This window comes from Pristiophorus japonicus, chromosome 3, assembly GCF_044704955.1.
Source record: "Pristiophorus japonicus isolate sPriJap1 chromosome 3, sPriJap1.hap1, whole genome shotgun sequence".
NCBI lineage: Eukaryota > Metazoa > Chordata > Chondrichthyes > Pristiophoridae > Pristiophorus > Pristiophorus japonicus.
Genome location: NC_091979.1, coordinates 239321734 through 239341050, shown reverse-complemented (window position 1 = coordinate 239341050; position 19317 = coordinate 239321734). Strand labels below are relative to the sequence as shown.

Here is a 19317-nt window from a genome sequence, read left to right as displayed (position 1 = left end):
GTGTAGTAGCTTAGTAGTTATGATGCTGGCCCTAGCGACCCAGACATTGAGAGTTGAATTCAATAAATCTGGTAATTTGTGGACTGGTATCAGGAGAATAATGACCCTGAAAGCAGCCAGATTATCGTAAAAAATCCAACTGGTTCACTATGCCCTTCAGGGAAGGGAGCTTGTTAGTCCTACCTGATCTGGCCTATATCTGACCCCAGAACCGACAAAGGGTCGTCGACCTGAAACATTGGGGCCAAGTTTCGGCCTGCATTGCTCCTGTTTTTTTGGAGCAACTGGTTTAGAATAGAGTATCTTAGAAATTGCAATTCTTGGCATTTAGTTTGCTCCAGTTCTAGTCAGTTCGAACAGTTTCAGTTTGGAAGAGATTTTTTTTCCAAAAGGGGGTGTGTCCGGCCACTTACGCCCGTTTTTAAAGTATAGGCAGTGAAAACTTACTCCAAACTAACTTAGAATGGAGTAAGTGTAGATTTTTGTACATCTCAGAAAAACCTTGCCTACACTTAGAAAATCAGGCGTAGGTTACAAATCAGGCGTAGGGAATGGGGCGGGGGGGGTTAAAAGGAAGTTTACAAACATTAAACACTTCAGTTTTACAAATAAAGAGCCATCATCAATAATGAATGATAAATACATCAATAAATCAACCAATAAATCAATCAATAAAATTAATAAAAAATTTAAAAAAATTAAAAAATCAATAAATAAAACATTTTCTGCTCACCGCCTGCAGCACCGGGAGTCCTCCAACAGCGTGCTGGGACGGGGCCCCCCCAGTGTCTCCCTCTCTCTGTCTGTCTCTGTGTCTCTCTCTCTCACTCTCTGTCTGTCTGTCAGTGTCAGTGTCTCTCTCTCTCTGTCTGTCACTGTCTATATGTTTCTGATAGGGAGGGGAGGAGGGGGGGGGAGGAGGAGGGGTGGGGAGAGGGAGAGGGAGGAGGGGTGGAGAGAGGGAGAGGGAGGAGGGGTGGAGAGAGGGAGAGGGAGGAGGGGTGGAGAGAGGGAGAGGGAGGAGGGGTGGGGAGAGGGAGGAGAGAGGGAGAGGGAGGAGGGGTGGGGAGAGGGGTGGGGAGGGAGGAGGGGTGGGGAGATGGAGAAGAGGTGGAGAGGGAGGAAGGGTGGGGAGAGGGAGAGGGAGGAGGGGTGGGGAGAGGGAGAGGGAGGAGGGGTGGGGAGAGGGAGAGGGAGGAGGGGTGGGGAGAGGGAGAGGGAGAGGGAGGAGGGGTGGGGAGAGGGAGGAGGGAGGAGGGGTGGAGAGAGGGAGAGGGAGGAGGGGTGGGGAGAGGGAGAGGGAGGAGAGGAGAGGGAGGGGGAGAAGAGAGGGAGGGAGGGGGAGTTGAGAGGGGGGGGGGGGGGAAAGAGGAGAGGGAGGGGAGGAGGGAAGAGGCTGAACGGGCCCGGCGGACGTGAAGAAGCCGGGCCCAAGATTTCGGGCGGGGCCCACCCCCAGCAAGATGCCGGGCGGGCTGGCCCCACCGAAGGAAGAGGGAGCGGAGCGGACCGGAGTTAAAGGTAGGTGGCCGGGGGAAGCCGGTGCTGGGGGGTCGTCGGAGCGGGAGCTGGGGTGGGTCCGGGGTGGGGGAGTGGAGTGGGAGCTGCGGTGGGTCCGGGGGGGGGGGAGTGGAGTGGGAGCTGCGGGGAGGGTCGGAGCGGGAGCTGGGGTGGGTCCGGGGGGGGAGTGGAGTGGGAGCTGCGGTGGGTCCGGGGGGGGGGGGAGTGGAGTGGGAGCTGCGGGGAGGGTCGGAGCGGGAGCTGGGGTCGGAGCGGGAGCTGGGGGGGAGGTGTCCGGGCCGGGGAGGGTGTGGGGAGTTGAGATGCCAGCTGAACAGGGGAAGAAGCTGGAGCCAGAGCAGGAGCTGGACGAGGGAGGTGCAGCCTGATCCTCGCAGCCCCAGTGAGGCCATTCGGCCAGGGGTAGGGGCTGCGTGCTTTGGGCCCCTCTCACACAGTTTCGGGCGCCTAGAGCTACTGCACATGCGTGCCCACTGTAGCGCGCCTGTGCAGAGGTCCCGGCACTGATTTCAGCGCAGGGACCTTGCTCCGCCCCTCACAGCTCGTGCTGCACTGCGCCGAGCTCCAAAGGACCTGCAGGGAGCAGGAGAATCAGCAGGTATTTTTTAGATGCACTTTCGGGCGCGAAAAACGGGCGTCCAGATCGGGGCTGCGCCATTCTAGGCGCGGCCCGAAACTTTGGCCCATTAACTCTGTTTCTCTCTCCGCAGAGGCTGCCTGGCGTGCTGAGTATTTCCTGTTTTTATTTCACATTTCCAGCCCGCAGTATTTTGCTTTTGTATCAGTTACACTCGTGGCTTTGGAACTGCAGTAGGCCATTAAGCCCCTCCGAGCCTATTCCGACATTCAATGAGATCATGGCTGATCTGTGACCTAACTCCATATACCCGCCTTCGTCCTACATCCCTTAATACCTTTGGTTAACTATTTTACAGATTTAAAATTAACAATTGACCGCGCATTAATTGCAGAATAAAGTTCCAAACTCTAGCACCCTTTGTGTGTAGAAGTGTTTCCTAACTTCATTCCTGAAAGGTCTGGCTCTAATTTTTAGACTATGGCCCCTAGTCCTACACTCCCCAACCAGCAGGAATCGCTTCCCTCAATCTGCCCTATCAGTTCTCCTTAATATCTTGAAAACTTTAATCAAATAACCCCTTAAACTTCTAAATTACAGGGAATGCAACCCTAATTTGTGTAATCTCTCTTTGTAATTCAACCCTCAGAGTCCAGGTAAATCTGGTAAATCTACTCTGCACTCCCTCCAAGGCCAATATATCCTTCCTATGGTGTGGTGCCCATAGGGAAAAACGGCCAATTTAATGACAACTTTTCAGATGTTGTGTGATAGATTCAAGCTCATTGGTTGGTGGGTCTGCATTATCTGGTTGTAGATTTAAGCCCCTATTCCAGGTTTGAACTCATTACCTACTCTGACATTCCAATGCAGTACTGAGGAAGTGCTGCATTGTTCTTTGAATAAGTCCTGGCCAATATTTAGCCCACAATTAACATAACAAAAAAACAGATTATGTGGTCATTATCGCATTGCTGTTTGAGGGAGCTTGCTGTACGCAAATTGGCTGCCACGTTTCCTACATTACAACAGTGACTACACTTCAAAAGTACTTCATTGGCTGAAAAGTGCCTTGAGATATTCGGTGGTCATGAAAGGCGCTATATAAATGCAAGTCTTTCTTTCTTTCAGGTGTTAAGCCAAGGGACTGTCTCCTTGTTCCTCCGCTCGGGTGGACATTAAAGATCAAAGAGGAACACCTTGCAATATTCCTTTCAACAATACCACCTGAAAAGCGTAACTGCTCGTTCAGAGTTCCAAGGACGAGTTGATTTGTCTTTTGTCTTCAAAGATGCTCACTGAACTGCTGTGCATTCCCAGCATTGTCTGCCTTTGTTTCACCCACCCACACATTGCTAAAAAGCTCCTGGCCTTGAATGGCTGCTGTGCATGCCTATGTAACAGTTGCTGCGTTCTAGTTGTAATTCATTGCGTGCAATGCTTTGAAAGCTTTTCACATGGATAAGGTGATCAATACACGTAAAGATCCAAAAGAAGAATATTGCCTCGGAGGAGAGGGCCAGGGGTGAAAATCTGATGTGATTTTCATTCCACTGCTTGAAGTTGTTGGTGCAAACCTCACTTCTTTCATCCGGATTCGTCCACAGATGGCAAGTTTCAGAAGGAGCTGTGCAACAGAGTCTAATAAATATACATCCGTGTGTGACAGAATGTGCTTGGTGACCTGTCAGCTCAAGTCTCGCGGGTGTGTTGATAAATCTACTTATCAACTGAGTTCACTTGGTCGCACTCTCACCCCCGATGTCAGAGGCTGGTGGCTGCTGAGTCCCACCGAGTCCACTTCTGAGGGGGCTGGACAGGGTAGAGGCAGAGAGGATGCTTCCCCTCATGGGGGAATCGAGAACTAGGGGCCATAGTTTCAGAATATAGGGTCGCCCATTTAAAATGGAGATGAGGAGGAATTTATTCTCTCAGAGGGTCATGAATCTATGGAATTCTCTGCCCCAGAGAGCTTTGGAGGCTGGGTCATTGAATATATTTAAGGTGGAGACAGACAGATTTTTGAGCGATAAGGGAATAAAGGGTTAAGGGGAGCGGGCAGGGAAGTGGAGTTGAGGCCAAACTCAGATCACCCATGATCTTATTGAATGGCGGAGCAGGCTCGAGGGACCAAATGGCCTATTCCTGCTCCTATTTCTTAACGTTCTTATGTCCTCAGCCGACAGCCACGTATGTACAATTCCAGCCGGGGCTGCTGGGAAGCCATTCAGGAGAGAGGTTGGGAAGCACTTCTTCACACAAAGCGTGGTAGAAGTGTGGAGCTCGTTCCCACAAAAAGCAGTAGATGCTCGCTCAGTTAATAATTTTAATTCTGAGATTGCTAGTTAAGCCAGCCAAGGACATTAAGGGATATAGAGCCAAGTCGAGTGGATGGAGTTAGCATACAACAGCATCTTGTATTTATATCGCATCTTCAACGTAGTAAAACAATGTGATTGCACTAAAGAGAGTACAGAGGAGATTTTCGAGGATGTTGCCTAGACTGGAGAATTTTAGCTATGAGGAAAGATTGGATAGGCTGGGGTTGTTTTCTTTGGAATAGAGGAGGCTGAGGGGATATTTAACTGAGGTGAATAAAATTATGAGGGGCCTAGATATAGTGGATAGGAAGGACCTATTTCCTAAAGCAGAGGGGTCAATAACCAGGGGGCATAGATTGAAAGTAATTGGTAGAAGGATTAGAGGGGTGTTGAGGAGAACCTTTTTCACCCAGAGTGTGGTGGGTGTCTGGAACTCATTGCCTGAAAGTGTGGTAGAGGCAGAAATATTCATCGCATTTAAAAAGTACTTGGATATGCATTTAAAGTGCCGTAAAACTGCAAAGCTACGGGCCAAGAGCTGGAAAGTGGGATGAGGCTGAATTGCTCTTTTTCAACCGGCGCAAACATGATGGGCCGAATGGCCTCCTTCTGTGCCGTACGTTTCTAGAATTCTATAAAACATCCCACAGCAGTGTTATAAAACAATATTTGACACCGAGCCACACAAGGAGATATTAGCGCAGATGACCCAAGGCCTGGTCAAAGAGGTAGGTTTTAAGGAGCGTCTTAAAGGAGGAAAGAGAGGTGGAGAGCCGGAGAGGTTGAGGCAGGGAGTCCCAGAGCTTGGGGCCCAGGCAACTGAAGGCACGGCCACCGATGGTTGAGCGATTAAAATCGGGGATGCTCAAGAGACCAGAATTTGAGGAGCGCAGACATCTCGGAAGTTTTTTGGGGCTGAAGGAAATTAGAGAGACAGGGAGAGGCCACGATCTCATTGAATGGTGGAACAGGCTCGAGTTCAGCCATAATCTCATTGAATGGCGGAACAAGTTTGAGGGGCTGAATGGCCTACTCCTGTTCTTATCAACACCCTCCCTGGACCGGGGGATATTGAGACCAATGCGAGCTTCCCTACCCTCATTGGGATCAGTTAGCCCAGTGCTATGAATCAAAGATGGTACTTTCTTGGCTTGTATCAACCCCCCCACCGCCCCCCCCCGGCCTCAGAGATATCTGCGCTCCTCTAATTCTGCTCTCTTGAACATCCCTGATTATAATCGCTCAACCATTGGTGGCCGTGCCTTCTGTTGCCTGGGCCCCAAGCTCTGAAACACTCTCCCTAAACCTCTCCGCCTCTCCACCTCTCGTTCCTCCTTCAAGTCGCTCCTTAATACCTACCTCTTTGACCAAGCTTTTGGTCACCTGCGCTAATTTCTACTTATGCGCCTAGGTGTCAAATTGTTAAAAAAATAAATTATCTCATAATACTCCTGTGAAGCGCCTTTGGACGTTTCACTACATTAAAGGCGCTATATAAATACAAGTTAAGTGTTGTTGTATAGCCCAATTGCTCGCAGGATAACTTTGCTGAGCCATTGGCGGGAGCTTCAACTAAAAAAATAAAACAATGGAAAGAAAATACTTATAAGACAAAAAACCTAAATGAAAAGAGCCGACAAATTAGCGCTGGCAAAGTAATCCTGAATCTCATTCCTTTCACCGGCAGAAAAATGACGTCTCCTCGACTGGCCTGAGGAGAATCTTATTTATGACTTGTCAGAAATTCTTGAACTGAAGATTCCAAAGTAAATAAATCAGCAAAACCATCAATCATTTCCAAGTGATTCTTTTGCCATGTACAGAAATTCAACTTGACTAATGCACCAGATATGTATTCTTATTGAAAAATGACCAGTGAGGAAGATAAATTTTCAACCCATTATCTAGTTACCTGGTAATGTAAAAAAAAATGATTTTTGAACTTTTAACCCTTAGTCTGCTGGGAGGTTCAGGGAAATCTTCATTTTCCTGGGCCTGATTTCAGCTCATTCGCTGACACGGATGTAAACAGGAGCATTGCAGCCATAAAATGACTCCAATATGAGCAGTATCACAGCAATAACCCCAAACTACTATAATGAACACCCAACTCTTAATTTTACATAAAGGTGAAGTAAAACTAAGCATTAATAAGAACATAAGAAATAGGAGCAGGAGTAGGCCATTCGGTTCTTCGAGCCTGCTCCGCCATTCAATAAGATCATGGCTGACCTTCGACCTCAACTTCACCTTTCTGCAGTATTCCCATATCCCTTGATAGCCAAAAATAAATCGATCTCTGTCTTGAATGTACTCAGCGACTGAGCCTCCACAGCCCTCCGGGGTAGAAAATTCCAAAGATTCACCACCCTCTGAGTGAAGAAATTTCTCATCATTTCAGTCACAAATGGCTGACCCCTTATTTTGAGACTGGGACCCCTGGTTCTATATTCTCCAGCCAGAGGAACCATCATCCCAGCATCTACCCTGTCAAACCCCTTAAGAATTTAATATGTTTCAATGAAATCACTTCGCATTCTTCTAAACTCTAAGGAATTTTAAAAAATTAATTCTCGGGATGTGGACATCACTGACAAGGCCAGCATTTATTGCCCATCCCTATTTGCCCTGGAGAAGGTGGTGGTGAGCTGAGTGGCTTGCTAGGCCATTTCAGAGGGCAGTTAAGAGTCAACCACATTGCTGTGGGTCTAGAGTCACATATCGGCCAGACCGGGTAAGGACGGCAGATTTCCTTCCATAAAGGACATTAGTGAACCAACTGGGTTTGTACGACAATTCATGGTCACCAATACTAGCTTTTTATTCCAAATTTTATTTAATTAATTGAATTTAAATTCCCCAGCATCCATGGTGGGATTTGAACTGCATGTCTCTTAAAACACTAAGTCTCATCGCCGAGAGCATGCAGAAACCAAGCACAGGCAGCGGAAAGAGCGTGCGGCAAACCAGACTCCCCACCCACTCTTTCCCTTAACGACTATCTGTCCCACCTGTGACAGGGACTGTGGTTCTCCTAAGGGACTGTTCAGTCACCTAAGGACTCATTTTTAGAATGGAAGCAAGTCTTCCTCGATTCCGAGAGACTGCCTATGATGATGACGACATCATTAGTCCAGGCCTTTGGATTACTAGTCCAGTAACATAACCTCTGTGCTAACCAGGTCCACCCGGTTCTCTTTCCTCAGTCTTCTCCCTCTCTATTGTGTCTTTTATTTTACTCTTGCCCGACCGAATGTACTCCATTATATCAACTCTAAATTTAAAACAATATATATTTTTCAACTTTTTACTTCCAACTCGCTGCTACCGTTGCAGAGGAGGAAGTAACCGTAAAAAAATAAACTGCCTAAACTGGCTGCCAAGGAAGTTTATTCAGCCAATCCAAGAACAAAAACCTGAATATTACCAATGTCACAGTCACGCACAGGCAACTTCCACCCTTTAAGATGTAACCCATTGTAACACCTGTGAGCCCATCTTTCTTTGGTGTGAAGAGCGTCATCCTCGTTACGAGGGGCTGCTTAGTAGTAGTAGTTGGGGCTGTGTCAATCTATAGTGCGTTTTACAGTGTCAACCAAAATAGTTGCTGCTTGAAAGCGCAAGTTCGCCATTTAGAAGCTAAGAGTTAACAAATCCATTTTTTTTTAAAAAAAGGATAGGAGGAAGCAGAATCGAGGCCAAGGTTGTAGTCACACCCTTTGTTGTCTTAATTGTCTGGAGTAGCTGCTTATTTGGCCAGGCAAGGGTTAGGACTCCAATATATACTCGGAACTTCTTCACTGCAAACGAGCCCAGGGTGGGCAGAGGTAACGTTTCAAGTACACCCTCAAAGCCTCCTTGATAAAATGCAACAGCCCCACCGACAAAGACCACCCTAAGTGGAGGAAGTGCATCCGGGAGGGTGCTGAGCACCTCGAGTGCGCAGGCAGCGGAAGGAGCGTGCGGCAAACCAGTCCCACCCACCCTTTCCCTCAACGACTGTCTGTCCCACCTGTGACAGAGACTGTGGTTCTCGTATTGGACTGTTCAGCCGCCTAAGAACTCAGTTTTAGAGTGGAAGCGTTTTCCTCGATTCCGAGGGACTGCCTGTGATATCGGTCAGAAATACTCATCGCTTTGGATACAAGGCAACAAGGCTAGCATTTCAGGTCTTTCTCCTCACAACAGCGAGCCTGGCCAAACATGGAATAATAAATCATCTTCAGGAGATGAATGGTAGATTTATGAAGAGTCAGTATCAGTTTCTTTTGTAACATACACTATAGCTATCTTTTCAAAAATTAAGTTCAAATATTAAAAATGTCAGACATTTAATGTCTGCGAACTCCACATTAATGCAGAATGCTCCAGGATCAATTACCTAGACCTTCCAAAAAATCTGCCTTCAAATCTAAACTGCATTCATTAAAATAAACTAACACTGAAAGTTGCAAGGATGCACTGATGAAAGGTTTCTGCCTCCTGGTCCTAAAGACTATAGTCTAAATGCAAATCAGATTCACAAAAAGAGAGTGTCGTGGAGCAAATTACTACCTAAACTTATTCAATTATTTCAGATCAGATGTTTATGCTGTGCATTGAATGCATCCAATTAGACTAGCGAGTGACTGAACGACGTCCGAGCAAGAAAAGCCACTCGTTGTTAGCCGAAAGTAAAATACAAAGTGTTGGCCCTTCAAATTGGTACACCACAGAGAGGGTTTGAACTCAGCGTTGCCCGCAAGACACATCGCAGTTGTGCCACAAGGCGGGAAGAACTGAATGAAGATCAGGGGCTTTTCCGAGAAGGCAATTGGGGGGGGTAGGGGCAAAAGTGAATGAAACTAGAGTACGCGGTACCACAAGCCACTTCCACAACACCTCAGCCCGGTATTGGGAGAGGCTCCGCGAGGAGTAAGGTTTGAGCAGATTTTTGACGGCAGAGAAAGAGAGAAAGGTCGATGATGAAGAGGTTTAGGGAGCAGGATCCAGGTGGAAGGTAATGGTAGGTGAAGATTCTGCAACTGAATGGGAAGGAGGAGAATATCAACCAGAATCAGAAGAGCAGGAGATAGGTACTCGAATGAAGGGCTGTCAAAGACTGCAGATGTAGGGTACAGCAACACCAGAGGGGTCTGAAGATGACAATGAGCACCGTCCTTCCTTTCAATATAGGACAAGAAATGCCACGTTTTCTGTACTTTATTTTCCAATTAAATTTTGATGTGGATAATTACTGTGCAGTCACAGCTCTAAAAGACATAATATAGGAATATAATTCAACATGTAACTTCTTTCCACTACCCCCCCCCCCCCAACCCAGCCCTTAATTTTCTTCCCCCTTTTCATGAAGAGGTCAAGTCGTACTGAAGTACAACATTACTGATCCTTTCGCTCCTCCGGTACCTCACCAACCTTCCGACATGAGCCTACACAGTGAGCGTCTCATTGATAGGCATCACAGCCAAGCCTGACACTGCCCTCGTCCAACGTCCATACACAGTGGTCAACTCTGGCTGACATTCCCATCCTCACCCTGGGGACACCAACCACAGCCAGTTGTAATGTTCCAACTGCTTCCCCACCGTTCCCCACCCCTGCCAAGATCAGCTGACTCCACATGGGTCATGAATTGAACTTGGGATCTTCCGGTCTGTACACCTCAGTATTAGACTGGGCAATTCCTTTCCCTAAACAGGTTACCGGGGGGCTGTTGTCACGATGCACTGCAACATGGTCCGTGATCCACACAAGATGTTGGACCACACTGGCAACATCATGGAGACACTATACAACGAAAGCATCGGTCAAGTAAACAATTTGGAGGGTTTTTTTTTGGTTTGCTTAACTCGGCAGTCATCCAAGGACTCCAAACCATTTCCACCCTAGTAATAGTATGGTTGGATACATACTGATAACTGGAGAAAGCTCGCAGCAAATCTTCAGTCTTAAATCCTGAAGGAAAGTCATAGATCTCAACAATGTGGGAAAATTCAGAATCGTCAATGTCTTGTTCCGCCGGCTGGTAGCTGTAGTAGTTGAAGCGAGGATCCTGAATACTCTTCTTAGGCTTGCTATTAGCAGTTAGCTGAAAGAGGAAAGGAATGCAAGTTCAAGGACTAAGATAACAAAAATTTGATTCAAAACTGCACAAACATTTAGAAGAATGAGAGGTGATCTTATTGAAACGTATAAGATTCTGAGGGGGCTGGACAGGGTAGATACAGAGAGGATGTTTCTCCTCGTGGGGAAATCTAGAACTAGGGGGCATAGTTTCAGAATAAGGGGTTGCCCATTTAAAACTGAGATGAGGAGGAATTTCTTCTCTCCGAGGGTCGTGAATCTTTGGAATTCTCTACCCCAGAGAGCTGTGGGGACTGGATCATTGAATATATTTAAGGTGGAGATAGACAGATTTTTGAGCGATAAGGGAGTCAAGGGTTATGAGGAGCGGGCAGGGAAGTGGAGTTGAGGCCAAGATCAGATCAGCCATGATCTTATTGAATGGCGGAGCAGGCTCGAGGGGGCCAAATGGCTGACTCCTGCTCCTATGTTCTTATAAACACTCCATACATTTCTGGTGGTGGGGCAGTGGAGAAGTGAGGCAGTAATTCATGTGTTAGTACACTTCTCCACTATCCCAATTGCTAACTCTCCCACTAGCTTGCTTCTTTCTTGCTTCAGTCGGTCCGGACCTGAAGACTTCGTCGAGGGTGTAGCCTACCCTGCAGTGAAAAATCTACTGATGAGGAAAATTCCCTTTCAGCTAGCCAGCCAAGCAGCGTCGGTTCCCTCACCATCCACACCCCCGCCTTCCATCCGCCATGTCCCGAGATAAAGCAAAGGAGGGTTGCTGAGTTGAAAATGCCAGCTGAAGCGAGGATCTGAGGGCTGGCTCTCGGCTGGGAAGCTCGCTTTAGCTGCTAAGAAGCACAACCTTAAAAGATATACTACGAACAAAATAATAAATTGTGCAGAAAAACAGCCTGTAGCAATTAAAGCTGGACCTTGCTGTCCCATTGTGCAAAAATACAGCCAGGCCATTTAGAGTGTAGCCTATTTGTACATTTTTTTGAGGTGTATAAAATGATGAGGGGCCGAGATAGCGTGGACAGGAAGGATCTATTTCCTTTAGCAGAGGTCAACAACCATTTAAAGTAATTGGTAGGAGGTTTAGAGGGGAGTTGAGGAAAGCTTTTCTTCACCCAGAGGGTGGTGGGGATCTGGAACTCACTGCCAGAAAGGGCGGTAGAAGCAAAAACCCTCATCGCATTTAAAAAGTACTTGGATGTGGACTTGCAGTGCTGTAACCTGCAGGTCTACGGACCTAGACCTGGAAAGTGGGATTAGGCTGGATAGCTCTTTGTCGGACAGCACGGACACAATGGCCGAATGGCCCCCTTCTGTGCCGTAAACTTCCATGATTATATTTTGCACGCCCTTCCCATCGAGACGGCAGCACGCAGACTTCATCAATAGAACTGTCGCACATGCGGGAACAGAACTGTGTCACCAACAGATTAGTCACCTAGCAGCAACCAACTGTAATTACAAAAAATGTATACACCCGAGTCAGGGAGGGCTCTGCTTATTTTAAATACTGCACTTCATCTCCTCGCAAAAGACAGACCCTGGCATGTTAACATTTGTACTAATTGGATTTCTTTACTGTCCGTGTCATATCGAGGTGCTGCATTATCCTCCTGTCAAAAAACAAATATCACTAGCATTTGAAGTCACAGATAATGCAGTATAATGAATGGTCGGGAGCAGCACCGCTGTGATTTAAATCGACAAGTTTCGAGACTGCTGTAAGCCACTTGCTGTAAGGCTCGATTGGCTTTTACGGATGTAAATTGAAGCTTAAAAAATAAAGCATGGCCTTTATTTCACTTTCCATCATCGAATCTAATTATTATTATGGCCTCAATTAAAGGAAAACAGTCAAAAGCTAAGGTGACCGTACTTCAGTTATAGACAGAATTCTCAACGCGATTAGAGCTATAAGACTACTTAGACAGAGAAGGCCTTCTCAGGGACACCCAAAACAGCTTCCGGAAAATAAGTTTATAAGAACATAAGAATTAGGAGCAGTGGAAGGCCATTCGACCCCTCAATGAGATCATGGCTGATCTTCCAGCTCAACTCCACTTTCCTGCACAGATGCGTTTACTTGCACTGCCAAAATGGCCAACATGCTTCACCCTTTGTTTCTGATTGGTCCCCTTGGAGGAGAAGCCACACCCTGATGTTTCACAGGAATGTGGCATTGGAACTGCCCATCCCAAGGTCTCACTGACTTTGCAAATTGTAACTCAATCCACTTTGACTTCCTGAAGCGACAGAGGACAGAGCTCCCGAGAAGACAGCAAGGGCCAGCCGAAGTGTCTTACCCCAGTTCAAGTACATCCCTCCCCCAGCCAATGTCCCGTACCCCAGCACAAGTACATCCCTCCCCAGCCAAAGTGCCTCGGCGCCATGGGCATGGAATGATTCAGCCGGAAAGGGGGCGAAGCTTGACAGGGGAGCGGCTTGTCGCCTGTCGGTCAAAAAAATGCAGTACGGGGCGGGGGGGGGGGGGGGGGGTGGGAGCTGGAGAGGCGCCTGTCTGTCAAAAAAAAGTGCAGTAAAAATAGTTAGTCCCTTCCTGCACTATCCCCATATCCCTTAATATCCAAAAATCTATCGATCTCTGTCTTGAATATACTCAACAACTGAGCATCCACAGCCCTCTGGGGCAGAGAATTCCAAAGATTCACCACCTTCCGAGTGAAGATGTTTCTCCTCATCTCAGACCTAAATGGCCAACCCCTTATACTGAGACTGACCCCTGGTTCTAAACTCCCCAGCCAGAGGGAAACATCCTCCCTGCATCTGCCCTGTAAGAATTTTGTCTTATGAATTTGCTGGAATTTTTGTTGAAGAAGTCCCCAGGTTAGTGGACGAGGGTAACCCAATAGGCATTGTGTACCTGGAATTTAAGAAGGCTTTCGATAAGCTACCCCAAGATGCTTCTCTACAAGATAGAATCTTGCGGGATCAATGGTAATCTGCTGCAGTGGATTGAGAATTGGCTGAATGCCTGCAGGCAGATTGTTGCTGTTTCTGCTCGGAGACCGGATACCAGTGACGTCCAGCAAGGATTGGGGTTAGGAGCTTTGCTATTTAATATTTTCATTAATGACCTAGACGTCTCATTGAAACATAAAAAATTCTTACAGGGCTTGACAGGGTCGATGCAGGGAGGATGTTTCCCCTGGCTGTGGAGGCTAGAACCAGGGATCACAGTCTCAGGATAAGGGGTCGGCCATTTAGGACCGAGATGAGAAGAAATTTCTTCACTCTAATAAGAGTTTTGAATATTTAGTATTCTCTACCCTAGAGGGCTTTGAATGCTCAGGTGTTGAATATATTTAAGACAAAGATCGATAGTGTTATGTATGCAACACCTTGTAACCAGCATTCTACCGCCACCAGAGGGTGCATCTGTTGGAGTCCCAAGGGATCCCAGCATTCCTTGGGAGCACTGTACATTAGCAGGCCTCCCATGCTGCGCCGGCACTCTGGAGTCAGAATAAAGAGACTAATATCACACTTACTCAAGTCTACAGTACTCAGTCACATTGCTATATGTGAGACATAACAACTAGCGACGAATAATAGATAACGAACCATCACGTGAAAATGCAGAGAACCGTTGGTATCCTGGAGAAATTCTCAGAAGGTGACGATTGGGAAGCCTTCGTGGAGCGACTCGACCAATACTTCGTGGCCAACGAGCTGGAAGGGAATGAGAACGCTGCCAAACGAAGGGCGATCCTCCTCACCGTCTGCGGGGCAACAACCTATGGCCTCATGAAGAATCTTCTTGCTCCGGTGAAACCAACAACCAAATCGTATGAAGAACTGTGTACGCTGGTCCGGGAGCACCTAAATCCGAAGGAGAGCGTTCTGATGGCAAGGTATTGATTTTATACATGTCAACGGTGTGAAGGTCAGGAAGTGGCGAGCTAAGGCGCCTTGCAGGACATTGCGAATTCGGTGGATTCCTGGAGCAAATGCCAAGAGACTTTTTTGTGCTTGGCATTGGCCATGAGGTGATCCTTCGCAAACTATTGACTGCTGAAATACCGAACCTGAGCAAAGCCATAACGATAGCCCAGGCATTTATGTCCACCAGTGATAACACCAAACAAATTTCGCAGCATAAAGATGCATCGGCAACTACTGTACAGAAAGTAACGTCGTTTTCAGGCAAAAATGCATATAGCAGAATGTACACGCCTGCAGTTGCACGACCTCAGATGACTCAGAGTCTGCCATCAAGTGTGAATGCGAGGCAATTAACACCTTGTTGGTGCTGCGGAGGTGATCATTGAGCCCATCAATGCCGCTTCAAACACTATGCGTGCAAAGGCTGTGGAACAATGGAACATCTCCAGCGAATGTGCAGACGAGCTGCAAACCCTCACGTTGCAGAGGAAGACTGACCCATGGCGGATCAAACTGAACTAGAGACTCGAACCGAGGAGGCAGAAGTGTACGGGGTACACACCTTCACCACGAAATGTCCACCGATCATGTTAAAAGTTGAACTGAACGGAATTCCAGTATCCATGGAATTGGACACGGATGCAAGTCAGTCTATCATGAGCAAAAAGGCCTTCGAGAGGCTGTGGTGCAACAAGGCACAAAGGCCCAAGCTGAGCCCTATTCATACCAAGCTGAGAACTTACACTAACGAGCTGATCTCTGTAATTGGCAGTGTAGCAGTAAAGTTTCCTATGGTGGAGCGGTGCACGAACTACCACTATGGATTGTACCAGGAGATGGCCCCACACTGTTCAGCAGAAGCTGGCTGGGAATAATCCACTGGAACTGGGACGACATCCGACGCCTCATGTGCCCAGGTTTTGAGCAAGTTTCTGTCATTGTTTGAGCCAGGCATCGGAAATTTCTCTGGGGCGAAGGTGCAGATCCACTTGGTTCTCAGTACACGACCCATCCACCACAAGGCAAGTGCGGTGCCATACATGATACGAGAGAAAGTGGAGATCGAGCTGGACAGGCTGCAATGAGAGGGTATCATCGCGCCAGTTGAGTTCAACGAGTGGACCAGTCGATTGCACCGGTTCTCAATGGCGATAGCACGGTCAGAATTTGTGGGGACTATAAAGTAACGATTCTTTGTTTTTTGCTGCAGGACCAGTACCCGCTACCCAAGGTAGACGACCTATTTGCGACACAGGCAGGAGGGAAGACAGTCACTAAGTTGGACCTGATCTTGGCCTACATTACGTAGGAGCTGGTGGAATCTTCGAAAGGCCTCACCTGCATCAACATGCACAAAGGTCTGTTCACCTACAATAGATGCCCGTTTGGGATTTGATTGGCCGCGGCTATTTTTCAAAGAAACATGGAGAGTCTGCTAAAGTCAGTTCCGTGCACCGTGGTTTTCCAGGACGACATATTGATCACAGGTCGGGACACCATCGAACACTTGCAGAACCTGGAAGAGGTTCTAAGTCGGCTGTATCGTGTGGGACTCAGGTTGAAACGCTCGAAGTGTGTTTTCCTGGCGCCAGAGGTTGAGTTCTTAGGGGGAAGAATCGCGGCAGATGGCATCAGACCCACCGACGCCAAGACAGAGGCCATCAAGAACGCGCCGAGACCACAGAACGTAATGGAGCTGCGGTCATTCCTGGGACTCCTCAATTATTTTGGTAATTTCCTACCCAGGTTAAGCACCTTGCTAGAACCTCTACATGTGTTACTACGCAAGGGAGATGACTGGGTATGGGGGAAATCACAAGAGACTGCTTTTGAGAAAGCCAGAAATCTTATGTTCCAACAAACTGCTTGTTCTGTATGACCCATGTAAATGTTTAGTGCTAGCTTGCGATGCGTCTTCGTACAGGATCAGGTGTGTGTTACAACAAGCAAACGAATCGGGAACATTGCAACCGGTCGCTTATGTGTCCAGGAGTTTGTCCAAGGCCGAAAGGGCCTACAGCATGATTGAAAAAGAAGCTCTGGCATGCGTTTATGGGGTGAAAGAAATGCACCAGTATCTGTTTGGGCTTAAGTTCGAGTTAGAAACTGTCCATAAGCCGCTCATATAGCTATTCTCAGAGAGCAAAGGTAGTAATACCAATGTCTCTGCTTGCATCCAAAGATGGGCGCTCATGCTGTCTGCATATAACTATGTAATTTGCCACAGGCCAGACACAGAGAACTGCGCTGATGCTCTCAGTCGGCTACCATTGCCCACCACCGAGATGGAAATGGCACAGCCTACAGACTTGCTCTTGGTGATGGATGCATTTGAAAACGAAAAGTCACCCGTTACGGCCCACCAGATCAGGACTTGGACCAGCAAGGATCCTTTACTGGCCCTTGTAAAAAAAACCATGTCCTCCATGGGAGCTGGTCCAGCGTCCCAGCGGAGATGCATGAAGCGATCAAGCCGTTCCAGCGGCGCAAAGACGAAAGATCCATACAGATTGTCTTTTGTGGGGTAATTGCGTGGTTTTGCCTAAGAAAGACAGGGAAACGTTCATACGCAACCTACACAGTACCCACCTAGGCATAGTAATGATGAAAGCTATAGCCAGATCACGTGTGGTGGCCCGGCATCGACGCAGATTTTGGAGTCTTGCATGCGCCAATGCAATACTTGCTCTCAAGTGAGCAATGCACCCAGGGAGGCACTGCTAAGTTTGTGGTCATGGCTCTCCAAACCGTGGTCTAAAGTCCACGTTGACTTCGCTGGCCCGTTTCTAGTCAAAATGTTTTTGGTTGTTGTGGATGCTTATTCAAAATGGATTGAGTGTGTAATAATGTCTGTAAGCACATCCACTGCCACCATCGAAAGTTGACAAGCCATGTTTGTTACGCACGGCCTGCCTAATGTCCTTGTCAGCGACAATGGGCCGTGCTTCACCAGTGTTGAATTCAAGGAATTCATGACCCGCAATGGGATCAAACACGTCATATCTGCCCCCGTTCAAGCCTGCATCTAATAGCCAGGCAGTCCAAACCATCAAGCAAAGCTTGAAACGCGTGTCAGAAGGCTCCCTGCAGACCCGCCTGTCCCGAGTCCTGCTCAGCTACCGCACAAGACCCCACTTGCTCACCGGGGTTCCCCCTGCCGAACTGCTCATGAAAAGGGCACTCAAAATAAGGCTCTCTCTAGTCCACCCTGATCTCCATGATCATGTCGAGGGCAGGCAGCATCAACAAAGCATGTACCATGATCGCGCAAATTTGTCACGCGATATTGAAGTCAATGACCCTGTATTTGTACTCAACTATGGACATAGTCCCAAATGGCCAAAGAAGGGAGTAAGGTGTTTGAGGTCAAACTTGCAAATGGACTAACTTGCAGAAAACATTTGGACCAAACAGCAATTCACAGAAAGCCACGAGCAACCCGAAAAGGACACCACCAACTTCGACCCTCCGATACACACACAAGTGGCAACCGACATCACAGTTGACCACGAAGCTGTACTCATCATCCCCAGCAGCCGAGCAAGGCCAGCTGCACAGCAGCCCAGCGAAGGCCCAAACAACTTACCTTCAACTGTGTTTGTACCGAGACGATCGACTAGGGAGCAGAAAGCCCCAGATCGTCTCACCCTGTAAATAAATGTACTATTGACTTTGTTGGGGACGGGGGGAGTGATGTTATGTATGCAACATCTTGTAACCAGCATTCTACTGCCACCAGAGGGTGCATCTGTTGGAATCCCAAGGGATCCCAGCATCTCTTGGGAGCACTGCATATAAGCAGGCCTCCCATGCTGTGCCGGCACTCTCGAGTCAGAATAAAGATACTAAGGTCACACTTACTCAAGTCTACAGTACTCAGTCATGTTGCTTTATTTGAGACATAACAGATAGATTTTTGATAGTAAGGGAATCAAGGCATATGGGGATAGTGCTGGAAGGTGGAATTGAGGTAGAAGATCAGCTATGATCTTATTAAGTGGCCTACTCCTGATCCTGATTCTTATGTCCTTAGGTGTTGGGAAAATGATCCGCAAGTTTGCGGGTGACACGAAGATATGTGTGAGGACTGTGTTGGAGGAATGGGCCTGTATTTGGCAAATGATGTTTAACTTAGAAAATTGCAGCGTTATGTTCGTGGGCAGGTCTAAAGCTAAGTATTCTTGCAGGGAACAGAATTGAAGCCAGTGGTGAAAGAGAGAGATCTGAGTGTTATAGTGCATCACTTTCTCAAGGTTCATGGCCATGGCGTGGAGCTATAGCTAAAGCAAACAAGGTTCTAGGTTGTCTTCACAGGACAATTCACTACAAAATAAAGCACACCATTTTGTCCTTGTACAAGACCTTGCTTCGGCCTCAGTTAGAATACTGTGTCACGTTTTGGTCTCCACACATGGTGGGAGATATTGAGACTTTGGTAAAGATGGAGAGGAGGGCCACAGAATCACAGAAACTTATGGCACAGAAGGAGGCCATTCGGCCCATCATACTTATGCTGGTACTTAGAAAGAGCAGTCGTGTTTAGTCCCACAGTCCAGCTTTTTGTCCATAACCCTGTAAGTTCCTCATCCTGAAGTACCTGTCCAACTCCGTTTAAAATTATTGATGGAATCTGCTTCCGCCACCTGTTCAGGGAGAGCATTCCAGATCTCGACAACTCAATGATAAAGCTTTCCTCATCTCCTCTCCAGATCTTTTGTCAATGATTCTGAATCTGTGACCTCTGGTTATTGATCCACTCGCCAGAGGGAATCGTTTTTCTCCAACTCCACTCCATCAAAACCTATCATGATCTTCAAAAGCTCTATCAGGTCACCTCTTAACCTTCTCTGTTCCTCAGAGAACAGCTGTAACGTTTCCAACCGCTTTTTAAATTCCAACTCAGTT

General features: G+C 47.5%; 1 protein-coding gene across 1 annotated transcript in view; it reads right to left on the bottom strand.

Annotated features, from left to right (window-relative positions):
* The window catches only part of r3hcc1l (R3H domain and coiled-coil containing 1-like), a 165597-nt gene that overhangs the window by 84814 nt on the left and 61466 nt on the right, over positions 1 to 19317 (bottom strand). Inside the window, exon 2 of the mRNA XM_070873947.1 lies at positions 10332 to 10507. Within this exon, the coding sequence (XP_070730048.1) occupies positions 10332 to 10507 (176 nt within the window). The remainder of the gene's footprint in view (positions 1 to 10331; positions 10508 to 19317) is intronic.